General features: G+C 34.6%; 1 protein-coding gene across 1 annotated transcript; it reads left to right on the top strand.

The window, feature by feature from the left end:
• Positions 1–1961: 1961 nt before the first annotated feature.
• LOC123309469 (ATP-binding cassette sub-family G member 4) lies at positions 1962–19737 on the top strand. The gene is made up of 9 exons (XM_044892608.1): positions 1962–2440; positions 6245–6552; positions 11812–11957; positions 13176–13414; positions 14526–14770; positions 15822–15990; positions 16051–16151; positions 18494–18649; positions 18836–19737. Exons 1-9 carry the CDS (start codon positions 2242–2244, stop codon positions 19184–19186), a joined length of 1914 nt encoding a protein of 637 aa, XP_044748543.1. The 5' UTR covers positions 1962–2241; the 3' UTR covers positions 19187–19737.
• The last annotated feature ends 2314 nt before the right edge of the window (positions 19738–22051 follow it).

Below are 22051 nucleotides of genomic sequence, written 5' to 3' on the forward strand. Positions count from 1 at the left end.
CAATTATCAACTGAAATTAAATTGTAACATATTTATGCAACATGAAATAACTTCTCTCACTAGACTCGCAGACTCGCTGGTCTAATGAAGAGTAAACCGGTACAGAAAAACGAAGACAATTCCAAATGTGAAAAAGAAAAGAAAAAGAAGCCAATAGGAAAGTTCAAGGCCCCTTCTCTTCCAGTTTAGTTATAGGTTGGCGAATCAAATGATGTGTTTTGAATAAATCAAATTATTTTTTTATGGTAAATACTGTATTATTTTTGTGATACAATCTGCATAATTCGTATCAGTCACTTTAAAAAAAATGAATGAATGTAAATTAAATTTGGCAGATAAATAACGCTAACTGAATGTAATTTCTTTAAATCTTGGGAAATCAGGCGAACGTATTGAACATTTCTGTGAAAACGATCACATGCATTATTTTCTTCAATTTCAAAATTCTGAATCCAAAATGGTCTCAATTACACAGATTCTCAAAATTGAAAAAGAAATTTTTCTTGGGAAATAGTCGTTTTCTAATTTTGTGACAAACATAGTATTGAAGGATTGATGTGGACACCTTGTTGAAAAATTCGTTGTTATATTTGCTTCTCTCCGTTTGTCAGAACGGAAATACATCATCCTCCGAGAAGAAAGAGATAAGCATTTGAAATTTTCAGTGTCCAAATATGCTAATAAATCTGCTGAATGTTTATGAATTTGCGAGTAATGATTTTGAACTGAAACAAGTGAAACTCATTGTAGCCGTGAAGTTTTTACCAATATGCGAAGACTGGTGTATAATTTCGTGGAGGTCTTTCACTTAAGAATGAAGAATTATCCTAAAGAACAATTTTCCATCGGAATTTCAAGTAACTCATTGTGTCACTCAGAATTTCATAACATTGCCGAGTGCGATTTTTTTTTTACTGTATGTATTTCCTGAAAGTTCTCTCTGGCTTTGTTTAGAAATATGGATGACCAAACACTGGATATGAATTTGAACAAGAGCTCCTCACTTCACGTAATTGGTCATTACTCGTCTTGTTTCAACACACTTTTCTATGAACGTATGTCTGTCTATGGTTATGGTTACTGCTGTTTTCCCCTCACAATCATATCCTTGGGATACAGGAAAGTTGAGTATTTGTGCCAGAAATTGGTAGACCTTTTCTTGCTAGGATGATTTGATTATTGATGAGTGTTTTTATCAGGTCTTTTCATGAAATATTTGAGCTTATTGAACCTGAATTTTTCCTTCGTTTGAGTATCATTGAGGTCGAATGATGATTCATTGAGTACCAAGTACTACCCTACGAAAATAGCCATGTTTTCGATAACCACTTCTAAAGTGATTGGATCATCACCAAATACTTAATATGTAAAAATTCCAATTGAATTGAATAATTTAATTCTTATACTTAATGAAGAAAGGGTTGATAAAAAAACCATCATGTCTAAATCATTCCCAGCACGAGAAGTTCTAAGCTTTGTTGTCAAACAAAATGGTAAGGGTAGCTACTAATAGAAATCAACTACTCGTCTTGTAGAGGGTGCAAGACACACTCCTCAATAATACATGAAAAGTTGCATAATTTAAAATAAAAATTGATTTGTTCCAGCATTTTTCTATAAAACAGTAAATATCAAAAATATGAATTTTGTGCGTTACTCTTTCCTCTGTGTAATGTTTTCTATTGCAAATATCACTTTCAGCGTCTACCGATACCATTTCCACCAGACAGACAGACAGATAAGAGTCCACAGAGCTGCGTGTAATCTCCATATTACAATTAAGATGCCTCTTCATTTCATTTGACTCTCACACTCCAAAGTTTGCCTTTCACGTCACTTTTTCCGAAAAATAAACTGGAATTATCATTTTTAATCAAAAACTGGTCTTTAATTAGGAAACAGATTATCACCTTTAAATAATCGATTAGAACTGTTTACACCGTTGACTGATCGGTTCAAGCTTACTAATTTCCCAAACTGCAACGGAAACGATAAAAGGACCTTTACCACGGGGATCGGTCATCGGTGATGAGCAAAGAAAAAAAATTATTTTCATGGCAGTTTTCGATGACGGACTTTAATCTCAACCTAAAATGCTCGTATACGACAAATCTATATAAGTGACCATACTTGCAAGATAACGCTGCAGTCAATGCTCGTATCTGAAGTACCAAGGTTCCCCTTTGTTGCCATCGCGGATCTGATGTAGAATAGCCCGATCAAGAGTAGAAACAAAGAACCATGGAGGTTATAATGCACGAAGTATCCAACGGTGCCGTGAATGGTGACAGTGCTGTTCAGTACGACAAAGGTACAGACGAAGTGCGGTGTGGTGGAGTTGGAAAAAATGACGCAAAATTCAATAGGCTTCCTACTAGGAGTCCTGTGGACATCACCTTTCAAAATATCGTATTCTCAGCCCCTCTGGGATTCAGAAAAGGTAGGTCTTTGTGAAGGAAACATTCGTGAATTTATAGTATGAGTTTAATTCTTCCGAATGCCATCAGATGTTCCAATGACTATCAGAGAGAAAAAGAAAGATTTGTTTACGATGAGTGCTGGACAAATGGGTTAAACTTGTTATATTTGAGTTCATTCACTTCCCCATTAATCGATTATTGCGGAATCTGTTAGCGCTATCGGTAAATTCCAAGGAAATGGAATAATAATTTATAAGCATTCTTATTCAATTATCGGTTTTCATGATTGAATCATCGATTGCCTTATTCTGGTCCACGATCATCTTTCCCCGAAACAAATTAGAAGGAAAAGATCGTTCGAAAGGTCATGGGAAAATTGGCAATTTATATATCTTTCAGAAATTCCATTTTTTTTTTCATGAGTCAAGAATTTAAAGCCCAATATTTTCAGAGAATCGTAGTCTGCTCTCTAATAATATCTGCTGTATTCCTATATAGATGTCAATAAAATCAATAATAAAAGTTGATTTATTGAAGCTTTCATCTTGAATTAATGAGCAATGAACATTTTTTACCTGTTAAAAATGACATAAGCTTTTATGAATCTCTCGATCATTGTACGCTAAGTGATCTAATATATCCGATAGAATATTTGAGAGCATTCTCAAATAAATTTTCTTCTGAAAATCGTTACTCTACTACTGACATGTACCGCTTCGAAGGAAGTTTTTCATCAATATCCTCATCGTGCTCAGATAATCTGTATATCTACTCCCTCGTATTTTTCAAATCGTTTGATCCTCTTCGAATTGAAAAATGAAAGATTACACTATATACCTTTTACAACTGTGTTATTATAATTATCATCAAGAGGAATCAATTTGCCGTAGGTACTTCGATCCAACTGCGATGAAGTAGTCGCTAATTCATTTACACACAAACCATCTATCGATACAACAATCATATTCATTAATTTTTCTAGTTTTAACACTTCGTTCAAGTCGGAATTGAAAAGTCATCCCAATCCATTGAATTTTTATTGTGTTCCATTGAAATGAATCATAATCATTCCAAGGTCAGTCTTTTCAAAAAATAGATAGATTTATTTTTCCTCACTCTCTGATTCTAAGAAGTGACATTATCTGAAAAAATTATCATCCGAATTTAATTTCCGTTATTTCCTAAAACAGAAGTATGTTCTAGAGAAGCTTATACCTCCATTCATTTAAGCATTAACTTTCTAGAATGCAAAATCTGGCATTATTCTTGAGTTCAACACAAGAAAAACTATCAAAAGAATATACTAACTGAATTAGACGCGTACGTTATGTTATGCAAAATATTCAATAACTAATAAAAAATATTTTGGAATGAACTATTGGTTCATAATAAAAAATAATCATGATAAGGTTTATTTCTTATCGAAATAAATAATGAATAAAAACAAGGAATTAACAAAACAATAAATATTCTACACTTACTGCTATAAAAACATTCAAATGTGTAGGCGTTTAATCTTTTTTGGGTGCAAATGACGATTTTAACATTTTTTATTCAGAAAAAGATAATTTAATTTTTTCATTATATAAATATGGAAACTTTAATCGTTTTCAATCAAAGTGAAAATAAATACACGACCACTATTTGAATTGAACAGACCCATCTCTTAGTTGGGTCACCTCCCATATTTTTTAAAAATTTCAAATTTTATTTTCTAAAAACCTAGCACAAATACCATGAAATTGGACAGAAAATGCTTCCTCAACAGTCAAATATTTCTATCTCATAGAATAGACCTGTAGCAAGTGACATTTCCATTATTCCATGCTATGATGATTTTGATATCAAGGAAGATGATAAATAATGAATTCCTTTTGCATCTCGCTTGTCATTTTCTCAAAAAAAAAAAAAAAATGTGTCATCTCAACTGAAAAAACTTATAGTTTGAAAACAAACACAATGATTTCAATGATCTTCTTCAGAAAAGACGTTGGATAATTTTTTTCGCAGCCTAGCAACTATGGCCAGTACTAGCACGAGTACAGTTCATCATCATCCTCAAAGTCGATATAACGATATCTGTAGAAATGACAATGGTCAAAAGTCTTCACAAAGCTAAGAAATGTTGATTAGTTTCACAAAATAATAAAGACTAATTTTTATTAACGATGAGCTTCACTGAGAGTTGAGATTTCTTCACACGAAGAATAAAATATTGCTCCATGTTCCTGCTATCTATCATCTACCAATTTGTTAGACACGCGTACACACTTCGTCACAAATTAAAGAAAGGAAATGAAGTTTGTAGATCGCGAAAATAATTCGGTATTTAATTTGAATGAATAACGTTTTAACTTTCCTTTCAAGGTTACAAGTGTTGTTGTTTTCTCCATAAAGAAGCGGTGAGATAAAGCAGTAGGAGCAAAAGAGCATTTTTCATTCTATAATTATTCTATGCGGTTATATTTATACTTAAATGTCCATCTTTGTCAACGAACTATTTTAGCCCTTGTCTTCTTTTTCACATGAATGTTCGAATAACTCTATGTTGGGGAACAATTATTATAAAACATGGAGTTGTAGCTTGAAGGATGAAATCAACCATTATAGATCATTCGGATAGGCAAATATTCATTCGATCCAATGAAATTTTGAGATTTATCAAGATTAATTGGAAGAGAAGAATTCCTTATTTAGATTACAAAATTCACATAATTATTTGATGGAGCTTAATTACATTAGAGGATACAAAAAAGGAGACGAATAGCTGAATGTGTCGAGGTAAAAGCATATTGAATTGTAACCTTTTTCTATTTTTTGGCCCTAAGGATTGAACTGTAACTTGGAACACAATAATTTTTTTATCATAATTTTCTATTTCCCCTAACTAATTTTTCGAAGCATCTAGTACGGATTTTATAGAGTATCTATCTATCATTTCAAAATTATAAACTTTTCATATACATGTAGACTGATGATGAAAATTAAATATATGCAAAAGAGAAACAGCCGAATTCCTATGATTGGGACGCTCTCTACTTCACCAAGATCTTATTCTCCTTCTCCAAACAATGAATGATTTTCATTTGAACGTATTGTACAAGAAATAATAAAATACATATTTCAGATTTTTTGATTCTCTGCTGTGACAAAGAATGTCAACAACAAAATGTGAACAATTGTTCATAATGCTTATAGTTCAAACGTAAACGAAATTGAATGATTAAAAACTAATGTCATACAAACAACTGAATTGAAATTGCATCAAAACAAAGTTTCATCATTTAAATACAGTCTCCATTTCCTAAAGACGTTAATTCTTGGAATAAAAGGAAAACAAGAAATTATTGAAGGATGCAATTCTTCTTGAAGATTTCCAAATATTCAGTCGTATTGAACGACTTAATTCAAGAGAAAAAATACCAACCGCAAAATATCAATAAAATAATCGAAATTCTGTGACCTGATCGAAAATATAACCTATTATTTTTTGCTAGAATGAAAATAATTTCCATCTTGAAGAAGTTTCAACTCATTATTTCGCAATTAGGTAGCGTTGATAATAAAGGTAGATTAATGGCGACGACAGCATCATAATTTCATCTTGTTCGTTGAATTTTCAAGACAATTAGGAAATTTATGCATGCAATAATGCAATTTTCAATTTTTTTCGAATTCTACGTTATAATTAAATGTCTTGATGGAAAAACAAATTAAGCTACAGTGACAGTAAATAATGATAAAAAGTTCAATTTTTAGGTAGATAGGTATTTATTTCATCACTTAATATAATCTTTCACTGAACTGTAATCGAAATTTTACAGGTTACAAGGAAATCATACACAATATTAGCGGTAGATTTCCACCAGGTCAGCTCATCGCCATTATGGGACCCTCAGGAGCTGGCAAAAGTACCTTGTTGGACGTGTTGAGTGGCTACAGGAAGACTGACATCGACGGTACAGTGTATATAAATGGAGAAGAAAGAGACATGAGGTCTTTCAGAAAAATGTCCTGCTACATCACTCAAGATGATCGTTTACAACCGCTCCTGACGGTCAAGGAGAGCATGATGATTGCTGCAGACTTGAAATTGCCCACGGATACATCGCTGAGGGAGAAACTAAAAATAGTAAGTATCGTATAAAATCAAAAGTCAAACATAAAGTTGGAAGAGTTTATACCACGTGACTTTCTCGCCATCCGTATAAGGCGTAAAGGGGGAAAGACTACCAGAATGTGGAGTGTTGCCAGAACACTTGAACGATAAGTAAACGTTACGAATATTACAATAGTATCCACTTCCGTCGAAAAGCTATCAGCACTTAACGAACGTCTTTTTTCAATAGGATACAAATTGTAGCCAATGGCGAAACTTTTCGATAAATTTTTTCATGTGGAAATTCATAGAAGAGATGATTTCACCTCGGAAAGTCAATGACATAAAGGAATATTTGTTCTTCAATGAAAAAAAAATTTTTTCTCTGTTTGACGAATAAAAAAATTTCTGACTTTCCGAGATGACGAACTGATTGAATTGAATTATAATGAAAACTCCAAATAAATAAGTGGTTTCTGACGTAAGATATTCATTTTCTCTTTCTGTAATTATTTTCGCTATGTAAAATCTCAAGGTTATCAAAGTTTGTTGTATGATTAAGTTCTTGAAGGTGCTCTCCAAGAGCTGAATGGGGTCTATTCTTAAGGTATTCCAAGAATTTTTCTTTCATGATTCGGGTTGTCCTTCATATAAAAAGATTCAGCAAAAAGAAAAAAAAAAGATTCAACGAACACCTGCAAAATAGACCCCATTCAGCGCTTGGGGAGCAACTTCAAGAACTCAATCATACATAATTCATTCAATGAACTAAAAATAAGTTTTTTTCGTTATTCAACAGCCTGTATCTTTTAAACTGAGCCGATTCGGAAAAATTGTAAAGGTGAAAATGTTTCTTGTGACCTCAAAAATTACTGTTAAAATATGTGTACCAATCAAAGACTCACCCTGTAGTTTGGTAAGGAGGTTCACTGCGACCTCAAGGTCTATTGTGCCCCAACTCAACTTCATTGAGTCCAATGGGTGAACAATAGTTTCCTGCTCTTCCCCACATAATCTACAATCATCAGTTTCTGATGATTGCCCATTATTATCATAATAATATGCTTTCTAAGGCGACAATGTCCTTTGAAGAAGCCGCTGAGGAATCGTAACTTATTATTTCTTAGATCCAAATACTTCTTGTATCTTGCAGTCTTAAAATTCCGGAGGAATTTTTTTGAATGATCCATTCGCTCAAGATTCCTCCAAACATTTCTGGTCTAACACGTAGATCGACAAATCTCAAACTATAATAGACCCTTTTCGCTTCTCGAAACACCCTGTATAAAATTGAATAATTGTTGTTTCCATAAGGCATGATGCAAAAATGTTGGCATATTTCAGTATGCTCGTAAGACAAGGCTTCATTTCATTGTTTTGTATTGTAATTTCGAAATGATTCATCGAATGATTAAACTGAACTTTCCGCCCACAAACTGTAAAATTGAACTTACACTTTTGCACACTCAATCTGCATGTTTCTAGATACCTAATCACTTAGAGATTCCCAAGGTTAAAGGAAGAACGAATGGAAATAAATATATTGTGAGCTAATGAGATCAAATTCTGTTATGATAATTGTAACTGATGATTAATAATAACACGTTTCTATCATTGTGGAATAGAATTCGTTTATTTGAGGAAGAATCCATTTATCTTTATTCGTTTTATTCGTCTGATTTTTGGTCGGCCTATTTTACATACGATATCCGCCTTTTCACTAGATAACTGGGGTCAAATATCAGCTAAAAGTTGAAAAATTCTCTTCATTCCATTCCATCTCATCTTGTTTCTATAATATCCCAAACGTGTACTATGGGTCAAGGCAACAAATCTACTTGATTATCTTCAAAATGAGTCAACGTGATTTTGACAATACCTGGTCAACATGATTCTGACTTACATCTGAATGTGACACGTTATGTTGCTTCTCCAGAAAATAATGAGATTCATTATCTTGTCTTTCACCTTGCACGTCCATCATGCATGCCTAAACAAAATCTGGATGCATATAATCTTAGGAACTTAGGTTATTCTGCTCTGCAAAGCATTGGTCCTCAATCTATCTTGTGGGCGTGAAGCGGTCCCTTCGAGTCAAAAGTCTGAGGCGAGGGTTTTGAATTGGAATCTTTCTTCTGACTTTTCCTGTACCTCTAGCCCTTCGTGTAGGACAGTTTTGATACTATACCCGACAAGAATTCATCATCCTATTAAAACTTTTGTGCATCCACTTTTATCAATCATATTTCAGAAAGATTAGAATCACCCTGTATAATTACACAGGGGTGGAATTCTAATAGCACTTCTATCCCGTAATTACTCAATACTTGAATATTTTGTATTTAAAGTAGGTATACACCTCGAGCAAAACAGTATTGAACTTTGTCTCTCTTTAATCGTATTTTATATCGGAAATATAGCATAGGCGTCGATATGGATAGGCATTTAGGTACCAGATTCATAAATTCTCAGTTGTTTGGATATCTGAGGTGTAACAGAAATCTGGACAAATACAGAAAGACCTTATATCATATGGTATTCAATAATGTCACCCCGAAACGCCCCAAAATAAAAAGTGAGTAGAAAAGCGTAGGAGCTGTCTCAAAAAAAATCAAGGAAGTACAAAATATCTTCGTCGTGATTTCAAAATCCGTCCATTCTCCCGTTGTTGGTGAACACAAAGTCGCATTATCACAGATGAGCAATAACAAATGATATGCATTACTCCATTTCTATTGTCCCAATTGGAGATTTCCTAAACACGGGTCATTGAGCAGCTGATAAGAGCCACGCTTACGGCACTTATCGCAATGGTCAGTTATTCGTGTAGATAAACATAAAATACTCCTTCAGAATGTTATTTGTTTTTGTTTGCGAATGCAACAATACCATAAAACGTATCGCACATTCCATAAATAAATTTTGCTTTCATGAACACCTATTTATGGGAATTATTCATGTTACAAATATGAACTTGATGTGATATTCCAGATAAATCCCGAAAATCTAACATTCGTTCAGAGTTGGCAGAACTTACTGATGTTGATTTTCATGGTCAGTAGGTATTCTACGTTCTAGGTCATCAGGATATTCTTGAGTATAGAATCTATTAGCATTTACATATTATAGTTTATTCTGTATAGATAACTTACTGTAGAAAAATGTTTTGCACCCATTATACGAAGGACAAGAAAAATATCATTAATATTACACCAGAAGGCACGTCATGTCCCATATAAGTATCTTCATTCCAAATTCAAGAACTCGACAATGCTTCACAGCTTTTTTGAAAGCCGTAATAGTATGGGATTGTACGACATTTGTACACTATTTTCACAATTTAAGTATATTTCAATCAGAAATAATTCAGTTATGTCCTCGTTTTAATGTTGATTAGAAATACTGTTGGCCAAGGTTGTAGCCAAAGAGGTTTCTGACATAAGTTCGTTGAAAAAAGTCTACTTATTTTTTATTTTCTATCACCGCTAGAAAAATTGCTCGACATTTCAGAGTCACCTTGTATTTTAGGTTCTCCCAAGAATATTTTCTCCACTGCGCATCCTCTATTTGACGCTACCTGCTCTTATGATTTTCAAGCAGTGCTCAGGTAGTTAGGTTAACCTATTTTATGCAGAGTTCGAATTGATTAAAAACGTGATCATTCTATAGTTGTTCGTAATTCAATAGGCACAAATCTAGTGGTCCTCACCAAGCTTATGTATTTTAGATAAATTTATGTATACCAGTCAAATTTAGTATGAATACACGGGTCTAGTCCATGCAGAGACTTGTAAAATCCCAAATGATCGTATCTTTTTCTCATATGAGATCATTCTAGTCTGGTATTTCCGAAGTTCGAACTCAACCAGAGGATACCTTTTGGACTTGATCATCTATATAACAATTGAAAGAACTTATATGTATAATTTTGCCCTTCTGGAGATTATGCTATTGTTTCAGCTAATTAGATATTACCTTCATTTGAAGAGCATTTGTAATAAATAATTTTTATCGGCATCTGAATCTATTACCTGAGTACTTTATCCTAAGGATCGATCTCCTAATATTTCACAATGACGCATTCCTCTCTGATAGGAAAATAAAGGATTTTGGATTGTGGGTACAAAGTGTTCACAAACGCGTAGTATCATTTATTGTAAGTGGGGTCCGATTATTTACAATCGTTTGTGATGATTAATCGGGCCTTTTTTTAGATGATTTTTCTAACATGATAATCAATGTTGTTGTAGATAATAATTTAACCTTTGAGATGAATAAATATCAACTCATATCCAGCTGCTATCCATTTTTGTCGTAAAAGGCACTTGCATTGTATTTTGCTGATGAGTGGCAATCGACCCAGCACTTAAAACTGAATGTCTTATCACTGTTCTCAAGAATTAACTAATATTGAATACTTAGCAATTTGATGTACAAACACCAACACTCAACAGCGTGGGCGTATGTGCTTTGAAGGTTTTTTTTTCAAATAAAAAATGGTTTCGCGATGTATCAGTTCCATTGACTATGGACTAATATGGTGAAATATTTATACAGCTAAATCAAAAATCAGTGATTTACAAAATAAACAGGATGTTGAAGATTATCACTCATACCTTTTCATATTTTCCTTTTATTTTTTGCCAGATTATATAGAAAGTTAATTTATCTCAGCGAATTCGGAATCCGTAATAAGTATAATTATTCATATTATATTCGCTGATTATTCATTTAATGAATAATGGTGAGTTTTGTACGCTTTCTTGTACTTTTCCAATTCTCTGTACAATACTCCTTATTGCATGAGCTGAGCTCGTGCAGATTTAACTACCTTATGATGGTTTTATTCATACAACTCCTATTAACTAAGACCTAACAAAGGAACCAACCTTTTTTGCAGATGCTTCCACGATCACTATCGGCATTTCCGTTCTCAGGAAGCCCGTATAAATCCATCATAACGTAATTGAATCCATACAAGCTGAGCTCCAACAGTGAGGAGCAGTTTCGAGCATTGGGACAGTAGACAAGATCCGAGTTCAAACCCTCAAAAATATCCTTAATAATCATTTTTCCAAAGTCTGGAATCAATAAACCTAACCTAACCTAACCTATTCTAAATGATAAACGACATAACATTAAATTTTTGTAACAAAAATTTTAATATTTCATGGCATATCATGCCCCAAAATAGTAGAGCTCTCAAATATCATTATGAGATTGATATTGATCGAATCGAACTTACTTTTCATATGAAAAAGGGAAGTTGGAATTAATTCAAATCTGTTTCAGGTTCATGAAATACTCGTTACCCTGAGATTAGTCAAAGCCAAACATACCCTCACAGGCCAGTTGTCAGGAGGACAGAAAAAAAGACTGTCTATTGCCCTCGAATTGATCAGCAATCCACTTGTGATGTTTTTAGATGAGCCAACGACGTAAGTAGAAGTAACAGGTCACATCGTGGCCTTTTTGTATTATTTCATATACACTTAGCGGCAGTATGTATTTTGTCTAGATAGGTTTTTCTGATCGAATAAAAATTCCGTATACATTTTCGTGATGACCAAGGCCTGCACATAAAAAATGAGTTGTATCTCTTCTTCTTTCTCTTCTTCTTCTATGTGCGGTGTCCCACCGGACTGAACAGAAGTCTAGTGACCCATTGTTCGTCCGCTTGTAGTTGGAGAGACTCAAACTCTGAGACACGCTGACAAAAATGCCACAAGTCGACAGACAGGTGTTGTTTTTTCTATTTGTGACGTCCTTAACTCTAAAAGGTTACTGGAGATGAGCAGAAGAAGAAAACAACCGGTCAGTCCCATTTTATTTAAATGTTTTTCAAGCAGGTGGCCAGTTATTGCCCTAGTCACCAGACTCAGCTGTTTTATCTCAAGGGCCAGGAGTTTTTTGACCTCAGGACTAGAGGACGGTCATGGACCAGTCCAGTCCTTGTGGACAGCACAGGGTCATCGCTTAGTGGGACCTTAAGGCACAAGAAGCCTGTTTGGTGTAGACCATAGTTCCAGGAACAATTACCCTCTGTAGGGTTCGGCGAATTAAAAACTGGTGCCTGCGGGGTCCCCTCCATAAAAAAGCGATGCGTTTTTATCCTCCACCATCTTGAGAGCCCTCGCGTGCCCCCTAAACAGTCCACTATCAGGCCATTGTCCTTGTTCCCAGACCTTAAGAGCTGTCTTCATAGCCAGGTTGCTATGAAGAAGTTACAGAGGTCTGTAACCTGTAACTACAAGGCTAGGTTGTATCTCAAAAATCAATAATATTTTTCTGTTAATCTGTTTCATCTCCATTGATATTTACTTATTCGGAGATCGAAGGTATATAGAAATATTCATGAAAACAATATGAACCACCGTCTTACTTCACATAAAAAAATGTCCTTTTTCTCGTTTGTATTTTAGTGCCATCTGTGATGCGTGCACACTATATTTTCTCGAAGATTCAACACATTTTTCTGTAGAAGGCAGAGAAATTACTGATCTCGAGAATTCGCCATTTGAAAATCATTACGTGATTTATTGTGATGAAACTAAAAAGTGCTAGAGGAAATACCATTCTCATGTAACTCACTTCACTTTTCTAATAAAAGCCTTATAAACTAAAACAAATAATTATTATGATTTTGAAATTTTCAGAGGATTGGACAGCTCGTCTTGCTCGCAGTGCATCAACCTGCTGCAATTATTGGCCAGGCAAGGTAGAAATATAGTTTGCACCATACATCAGCCATCCGCCACCATGTTCCAGATGTTCGACCAGGTGTATATTTTGAGTGATGGAAGGTGCCTCTACCAAGGTTCAACCAAAAGCATGGTACAGTTTTTCAATGACTTAGGGGCACCATGTCCCATGTACCATAATCCTGCGGATTATGGTGAGTAGAACTCAATCTGTTTGAGTTCCTGATTTTTATGTATGTAACAATGCCATTCAACATGCTAGATTGTACTTTAAGTGAGAGCGCCCACCAAAGTAGCACTGACATGACACATACATGACAAAGGAGATGTATAATCTTCAGATATGAACTGATAACGACATATTTCACTCAATTGACACTTCTCTTAGATGAGCGATATCTGAAAATTATGCATCGCCATTGTCATGTATGTGCTGTGTCAGTGCTACGCTACTTTGGTGGGCGCTCCCCCTAAAATGGCTGCGTAGCACTGCTTCAGATCTGTTTTTGCCAATATGTCCTCAACAGTTCGCCATCAAGGTCTAGAATTTTAAAGAATTCCAGTATTTGGGATGGCTTCAACGAGTCGACTTCCTCTCTCCTACAAGTTTCTTATTCGCAGAATCGTTTTGCGTTAGCTTAGGCATTCTATCACCAGAGAGGTGATATTGTGTTTCTTGATCCTCAGCACTCTGCACTCGTCACTTTCTGCTGGATCCATTCTCATGATTGATTCATGTTAGTGTAAAAATTTAGGGAGGAAGTGTAGCATATTCTTGCTATTGACCAGATTATTCTTGGATCTTCAAGTTTTTTCTTTGTCCTGAAACTCTTTCTTGTAGAAATATTTTGCTATACACTCCCATACAATCCTAGAATCGATGACATGGGAGCCCAGTGTTTTGATTGCAACCTGACGTTCGAAATGTATCGCATGTTGGAGTTCACTTCCATTGTCCTATGTTGATTCCTGGCGTAAAATTTACGGATTTTCCCAGCATGGAAATAGTTCATTTCACCACAAAAAATCACTGTGTAGATATGGTTGAAAAACCATCTTCTTATCATCTTATCCTTCATCGTGTCTCAAAAAAATATATTCCAAAATAATTATTTCTAATGAATTCATTAATACTGGCTATTTTCTATGTCACTTGGTATAAAAAAATTTTATAAATCTAAAGTGTTGGGAATTTATACTCAAGATTGAATTTGAGGTGTAAATTTGTTATTAGTCAAAGAAATTGTCGAATGTAGGAAACCATTTTGATTCAGATGTTTTACAAAGCATTTTTTCCTCCTTCAGTTATAGAGTTAGCGTGTGGAGAATATGGAAAAGATATAGTGGACAAAATGGTGCAAACAATGGACAACGGTAGATCTGTGCGATATTTCCACAAAGGTGATCAACTACCCTCCTTATCTTCCTTGAAGGATTTAGTCAGTTATGAGTTCATGGATGATGACGAAGATGGTTTAGAAGTAACTTCGCAGTGGAATCAACTGAAAGTACTTTTGAGGAGGGGTTGGATCAAAATGAAGAGAGATGAGGTGAGCGTGAAAGATTATGGGTCCTCTGAAACTTTTCCTAATAAAATTTCTGGATAAAACACTTCCATATTGAAAAATTAACATTATGAAGCATGAAGCATAATCAATTCATTCATCAATTTATTCAAACGCTCCATAGAAACATGTATGTATTTTCACAATCAACGTGATAGATTAACCCTGGATTTCATAAAGCTTGATCGGAGAATCAACGCTTGATTGACGAATAGACGTCAATTTGTTTTCAATCGATAATTCAGTCATGATCATTCAAAATATCTTTTTGGCATCAAATTATGATGTTCATACCTCAATTGCTACTTCTTCAATACTTTCAGAAATGAAAAGGTTTCAGTGATTTCGTTTTAGAAATCGAGTGACTGTCAAATCGTTACTCGGACAATCAAAGTTTTATGAAACCCGCTGGGCGAAGAGTGTTTATGAATTATTTTAATTCTGTATTGAGCGTCAAAATATTCCCATTTGGTCAAAATATTCCCATTTGGCCGATTAATTTAATTCAAGGAATTTTGGAAAAAAGTTCTACGAAATTTTTCATGATTGGAAATCAGTGTAGGTACAATCACAATGACGTGATATTTGTTACTGGGAAGCGGCAAAAAATAAAATTGCATTGTTACGATAATTTATAAAGTCCCCTGACCCTGTATAATTAAAACGGAATTGTAGCATCTGTGTGAATTGAATTCGGCATTTGATTGCCAAACAGTCTTGGGCGTATATACATGAAATATCAATAATGTCAGGATATTTGAGAATCCTAATCGTTCGAAAATGTCGTCAATTACTGAAATTCTGATGCAATTGCATCAAACGAGTTCTGCGAACTCGTACAAGCTTACAGAACTTCTATACCTACGGAGAATCGAGATAATATGATAGCATATTCACAAAAATATTATGTATAATTAAAGGAAAGTTATCTCTCTATAAGCAATTATTACATGCGAGAGAGAATTCTTCGTTTCGCGGAAAACCTAAAGGAATTACTAAGTTTTTTATTTCATTCGACGTTTTGTTTCATTTTCAGACTCTGACATATATGAGAATTATTGTTAATATAGTGGTCGGTATTATGTTAGGAACTTTGTACTGGCAAGCAGGGGACAATGCATCTAGGACATTGGATAATTACAACTTATTGTTTTCTATTTTGATGCATAATATGATGTCACCTATGATGCTAACCATATTGACTTGTGAGTAAAACATTGTTAGGAAAAATTTCATTATTTTATAACATTAACAATTATTTACAGTCCCTGCAGAAATGAATATTCTAATCAAAGAACACTTCAATAGGTGGTATTCGATGAAGATGTACTATTTATCTGTAACTCTAATCGACATTCCATTATCAGTGAGTATATCAATGAATTCAATTAGAATAAGATGAAAGGCATTAAAATATCGCTACATGTTCAGAATATCTTTCTTAAGGTGCATTTACACCAAACGAGCATTGTTTTGGAACGTTTCAAAACGTTTTGAAACGTTTTGAAATGTTTGCAAACGTTCGAAAACTCAGTATGGGAGGTGTTCCCACAGCCCGCGCCTGTCCGAACGAGCAGTTGTTCTTGATAATTCAACGAGGTCTCTCTAAAGTGCACCGGCATGGAGCCCTCATTATCTAAAATTGCAATTTCTACTGAATCTATAGTACTCAGAGTCTCTGATAGTAATAATCTCTGAAATGAAAGAACTACGCCAAAGGAGGAGACGAACAACCTGGGTGAATTCTTTTCTAAAAGGAAGAAATTTTACCCAGCTGCTAGATGACTTGAGAGCGGACGAAACTGAACTTTTTAGAAATTTCAGCCGCATGTCATTATCGGACAAAATTGAGGAAAAAGTGTCAAGAAAGACATCAATCATCGAGAGAGCATTCCAGCGTCGGTTAGACTGGCACTAACGATTTTTGGCTACGGTAGGGTGACCAGACGTCCGTCATTGTGACGGACAGTCCATCAATCGTCCAAGAAGTCCGTCACTGGAAAACGTCTGTCAAAATCTTAAATTTAATTCAGTATTTTTCCCAAGATTATTTGAGATGGATATTAAAAAAAGAAAGTGCAAATTTATGGAAGATCTTTCGAAAGAATTTCCATTTTTTAAAACACAAAACTTGATTCTGAAGTCCAATGTACGAAGTGTTTGGGCCAATTCAGATTGCATTTGGAGGAAGAAGAGATAATGTACGGCATGTTTCAAGTTACGAACATAAAAAAAAATTTAATGCAGCAGCGTCTTCCTCCCTCACCAAATATTTGAGACATTCAAATTTTGGGGATGAAGAAGCTTCTCTAGAAACGCCTGAAGCCCTCTTCTCATTCCACAGTGTAATGCACAACCATTATATTAATATTATTAAATTTTCGTTTTTGTGTTGTAATAGAGACTTTTATTATTTCTCTATTTTCAATAAATAGATTTTTTTTTATCGCCATACGTTGTAGGAAACTGAGTAGCTGGAATCATATAGAGGGGAAGTCTTATAGACTCGTACAAATATTTCACAGTAGAATCTTGAGGTCAAAAGAAACACTTTTTTCCTATACCGTTTTTTCCGAAAGGCTCGGTTTAAAAGATACAGGTTGTTGAAAAATATAAAAAAAATGTTATTTCTAGTTCTCACTAACGGCTTTATCGAATGAAATGAATTCGGGAATATAGTTTTCGAGTAATTTGAAGTTCAAAAATGAAAGATATCTGTGAAATTCGAAAAATTGTGTAATTCTGACCGAATGCAACTCTTTTTGAAAGATCCACAGACGTCACAGATTCATTTAGTTATTTTGAAGGTAATTTGTTTTTCCAGGGGTGACAGCTCATTATGAAAACCTAAAATGGCTATATCTTCTTATCAGGGCTGAATCGGAAAAAATGGTACAAGAAAAAAATTTTTCTTTTGATCTCAAGAATCTATATTGTTGAAATATTTTTACGATTCAAAGACTCGCCCTGTATATATAAATCAGGTCCGTCCGTCATTGAACATTGGATAATCTGGTCAGCCTAGGCTACGGGAGATTCTTATGGAAGTGTCATGTACCTTTACCGAATCTCAAAACCATCAATATCGAAAATTATTACCGTCTGTCTGTGAAGCCATCGTAAATTGACTCAATTTCAAATGGATTGATCAATTATGAAATCACGATTCAAGAGATCTAACCAAAATTCAAAATAAATTAAATACCAAGACCCAATAACTTATCACGGTCCACCGGTGATTTCGATGATATGACGCCAGATGTGCAAGGAAATCCGAATCCCTTTGATGATTCGTCGGTTTACCGACATGAGACGGAACGGGATCGAGCATTTTAAAACGTTTTGAAACAGGCTTCGTAAACTTTATTCGGCGTCGATGAGTGTTTACACCGCCTGTGCATATTGCGTGCATTGTTCGCAAACAGTGCTTTATAATGAAACGTTACTTTACCGGCATGTGGCGAAATGAGCTCGAGCTCTCTGAAACGTTCGAAAACAGGGTTTGCGAACTCTGTTCGGCGCCGATGACTGTTTACACCGCCCGTACTACTGTTTGCAAACAGTGTTCGCGAATAATGCTCGTTTGGTATAAATGCGCCTTTAAACATTTCGAGGAGGCCTCACATGACATATGTTTTTTGAAGACAACAGATATGAAAAATGTCACATTTCCAAACTTATATTGTTGCTTCATTAATTTCTTTTCAGATCTTCTGTGGAACGATTTTTGCAGTGGAGATATACTGGATGACCGGACAACCCATGGAAATGGAACGTTTCACGATGTTTCTTGCCATATGTCTACTAGTCACATTCGTATCGCAAAGCTTCGGTCTCATGATTGGTTCCGCTTTCGATGTTATTGTGAGTATTGGGTATATGAGTATCTCGGTTCACTCATATTCTTTGTATTTGTATTTTATTTGTTCGTAATTTGTAACAATAAAATTCGAAAATTGAATACAGAAAGAATTATAGCAACCTCTCACATTTTCACGATGTCAAATTACTAAAAAGTATTCCAATTTTTTATCGCTGAACTGTTTCCAGAACGGAAATTTCGTTGGTCCTGCTCTCGCAGTCCCTATCATGATGTTCGCTGGCTTTGGAGTACGACTGCAAGACTTACCAAGCTACTTATACTGGGGAAGCTACTTGTCCTTCTTAAGATACGGCTTAGAAGGCATTGTGGGTGCTATTTATGGCTTGGAGAGGAGGAAATTGGAATGCCCAGAAGAAGCTGATTATTGCATGCATGCTGTGCCATCAAGATTCCTTCAAGAGGTTGGACTCAGAGGAGATCAATTCTGGAATGATGTTGGTGCTTTGTTAATAATTATGTGTGTTTTGAAAATTGCATCATACATATTGCTCAGACTCAAAATGATACTTATTAGGTAGATATACTACATTCATGTGTTAGATGTGGCTGTGTTGTACACCCAAGATATTTAATTTATTTATTTGCCGAAGATAGAACTTATACATTTTATTATTAGTAACGCCAGATATGTTCCAGAATTATAGAATATAAGAAATGAGATATCTGAACAAACGAAGTTCAGTTACATGTTAGATATTAGACATGAAGATTCAACTATAAATAATTATTGTCGTAGGATGCTACAAAAATATTCAGAAATTCAAATTTCTTCAGAGAAGAGAATTCCTGGAGAAAAAATGATTTCAAAAATCATTTTTATCGCAATGTTCACCGATTATGATCCTAAATGTTAGAACTAAGATGAAAGTACAAAATTTATTTATAGGAACATAAAAAGCTTCTGTGATTTTGTAGCATTTATTTCAGTTGTTTGTCATTTTGACATGAAATCATGAATGGACAAAGAGAAAGACTGTTCAATGCAATTCAATCTAATGTAAATTGGGTACTTATTTCAACACTTTTATTTATTGTTGATGAGAAGAAAGAATACATTTTATTTATAGAATGATATTTTAATCCTCCGCGAATCCCCTGAGTAAACGCAGAACTGTCAATTGAACCTCAGACTTCAAAACAGCATCTGAATTTTCAGGTGGAAATGCGATTTTGTTGGTGGAGAAATTGAACGAAGGGCGGTTAACAAGTTGGATATCGATTGATTGGGTGCATTATGAAAGCAGATTGTGAAATAGAAACTTAATCTTTAAAAAAATTTAATGCGCTAGGGAGAACCTTGGGTCGAAAAAAACGAAGAAAACTGGAAAACTCCGCAATGTTTCGATCGATTTTTACGAACAGCAAAAAGCTTTATAAAGCTCTAAGGTCTAGGGAATCGATCGTGTCAAATTTCACATGGATACATGCAGCGTGACTCCAACAACTTTTCTTCAAAAAGTGGGAAAAATCGAGAATATCTCAAAAAGAGTCAGTTCTTTTTTCCGTAAGAGCTTTGTGTATTCAGACAGGTATTGAAATCCTGACCGAATGCGGTCTGCATGCGATCTCTGATACCCTCCTGCAGTCTCTCGGCGAATAGTTGAACTTTCGTTGACTGCACGTCATGTGGTATCGTTTGGGAGGAGGTGTAGGATTCTACAGAGTGAGTGAGGCTTGGTTCAGTCTTGGTTGGATAGGTGGCGCGTGGTAATGAGGATTGAATAATATCCCTCATGAAGGGTTCCCTTTCTCGCTAACCGGTCCGATTAAGTGTTAAGTGTTACACTGCACTGTACTGATGAGGCACAATAAACCCGAAACCGGTCTACAGTTTGTGAATATATGTTCCAGTCTCTCTGGGAAGGGATTATAAAAAACAATAATTCACATAATTTCAGCATTCACCACAAACCAACTTATTCAGACATAACAATTCACGCAATATTAAACCATCCCTTGAAACAAAAAATGGCTGCTTTTCACAGTATGATCCATAGATTAATTTACGTGCCTATGAGTCATGAGAATTTTAATAGTGAATTAAATTTAATTAAACAAATAGCAGTCAATAATGGTTACAACCCAATATGTATACACGTATTATCATTAGGTAAGTATTGACTCAATACTAAATGGTACATATTATGAATAGGAATACTATGGAGTATACTCATATCGGAAATGCTTGAACTAAGGCAGATATCTTCTAGTTAAAAGTACATTGTAGAAAACGTATGACAGATGGCACTGTTATGCTTGCTAGAGTATTGTATAAGGTATATAACTATATAACCATTGTAAGTTGTCCTTATACAATGATACAACTGCAATCTAACCAAAAAGTATAAGGTGAACATATCTAATAGCATTGAGTATTGAACTCAATGCTAATAGTTTCATTATGTATATAGTGATGGTTCTTCTTTGGCCATCTACCCATGCATTTGATACTCCTATTGAATAAGATAAATGAGTAGATAGGCACACTAAAATACAGAAAAATAAAATATTTTGTACGAATCATCAATTAAGTAGAAAGTTATTATGGGATCATATGTCTTTCGAAAAAATTAGTTCAATGAAATGACGCAGCAAGTCGAGACGGTACCTTATAAAATACAAATAAATACGTAAACCACTAAAATGACATTAACCCGTCTATAGCGTCATTTAAAATAAACTTTTTTGAAGATTCTCGAAGGTCCAACTTGATAATTACGACAAAACCTTGTCTTAAAAGTTAAGCGCACAAAGGCATAACATCAACATTAAAAATTTTATAGTAGGACTTGACGACCTTATTACTTCCACGTTGAGATTCTGATGAGAAATTGCCAGTATACACGGTTGGGATAAATTATAAAACCAAGTTAATTTATGAAACTTCGACTCCGCAGGCATATATCAGAAACAATGATAATGACGCATAAATCAATCTCGTTTTGTCAACTCATTGCCGCTGAACTAAAGTAAGATTTCGAACGAGCAAGAATATACAGGGTGTCTCGTGTTAGTTCTGCTGAAACCAAACAAAAAATATGGTTGAGCGTCATTGTACTTTCCCTCCAGAGTTTTATAAATTGCGTTCATTTCGCTGTAAAGATATATTGAATATTAATTGTAATACTCAATGATATTGAGATTCATTCACTTTGTTGCGTTGCAGAACCTGCTTACAAAAAACGTGTCCATTTATCACGAGCTGATAGGTAAATATAGTTCTATCCATCTCTTCACAATATGAATTGAAAACTTCCTTATGTGAATTTTAGGAGTTACACAATAATACTCATTTTTTATCATTTATTTAATTTTTAATCATTCAAAATTTTCCAACACCGGTAAACAAAATTGGTTGTTGATCTTTCCAGGAAGTTCAGAGC

This window comes from Coccinella septempunctata, chromosome 3 (assembly GCF_907165205.1).
Source record: "Coccinella septempunctata chromosome 3, icCocSept1.1, whole genome shotgun sequence".
Taxonomy (NCBI): domain Eukaryota; kingdom Metazoa; phylum Arthropoda; class Insecta; order Coleoptera; family Coccinellidae; genus Coccinella; species Coccinella septempunctata.

What these genes read in the sequence shown, in the direction of transcription:
- LOC123309469 (XM_044892608.1), top strand. Translation starts at nt 2,242, where the DNA reads ATGGAGGTTATAATGCACGAAGTATCCAACGGTGCCGTGAATGGTGAC. An exon ending in TGAGGGAGAAACTAAAAATA is followed by an intron (nt 6,553 to 11,811) that starts GTAAGTATCGTA and finishes AATCTGTTTCAG; the next exon opens with GTTCATGAAATACTCGTTAC. An exon ending in TAATCGACATTCCATTATCA is followed by an intron (nt 16,152 to 18,493) that starts GTGAGTATATCA and finishes ATTTCTTTTCAG; the next exon opens with ATCTTCTGTGGAACGATTTT.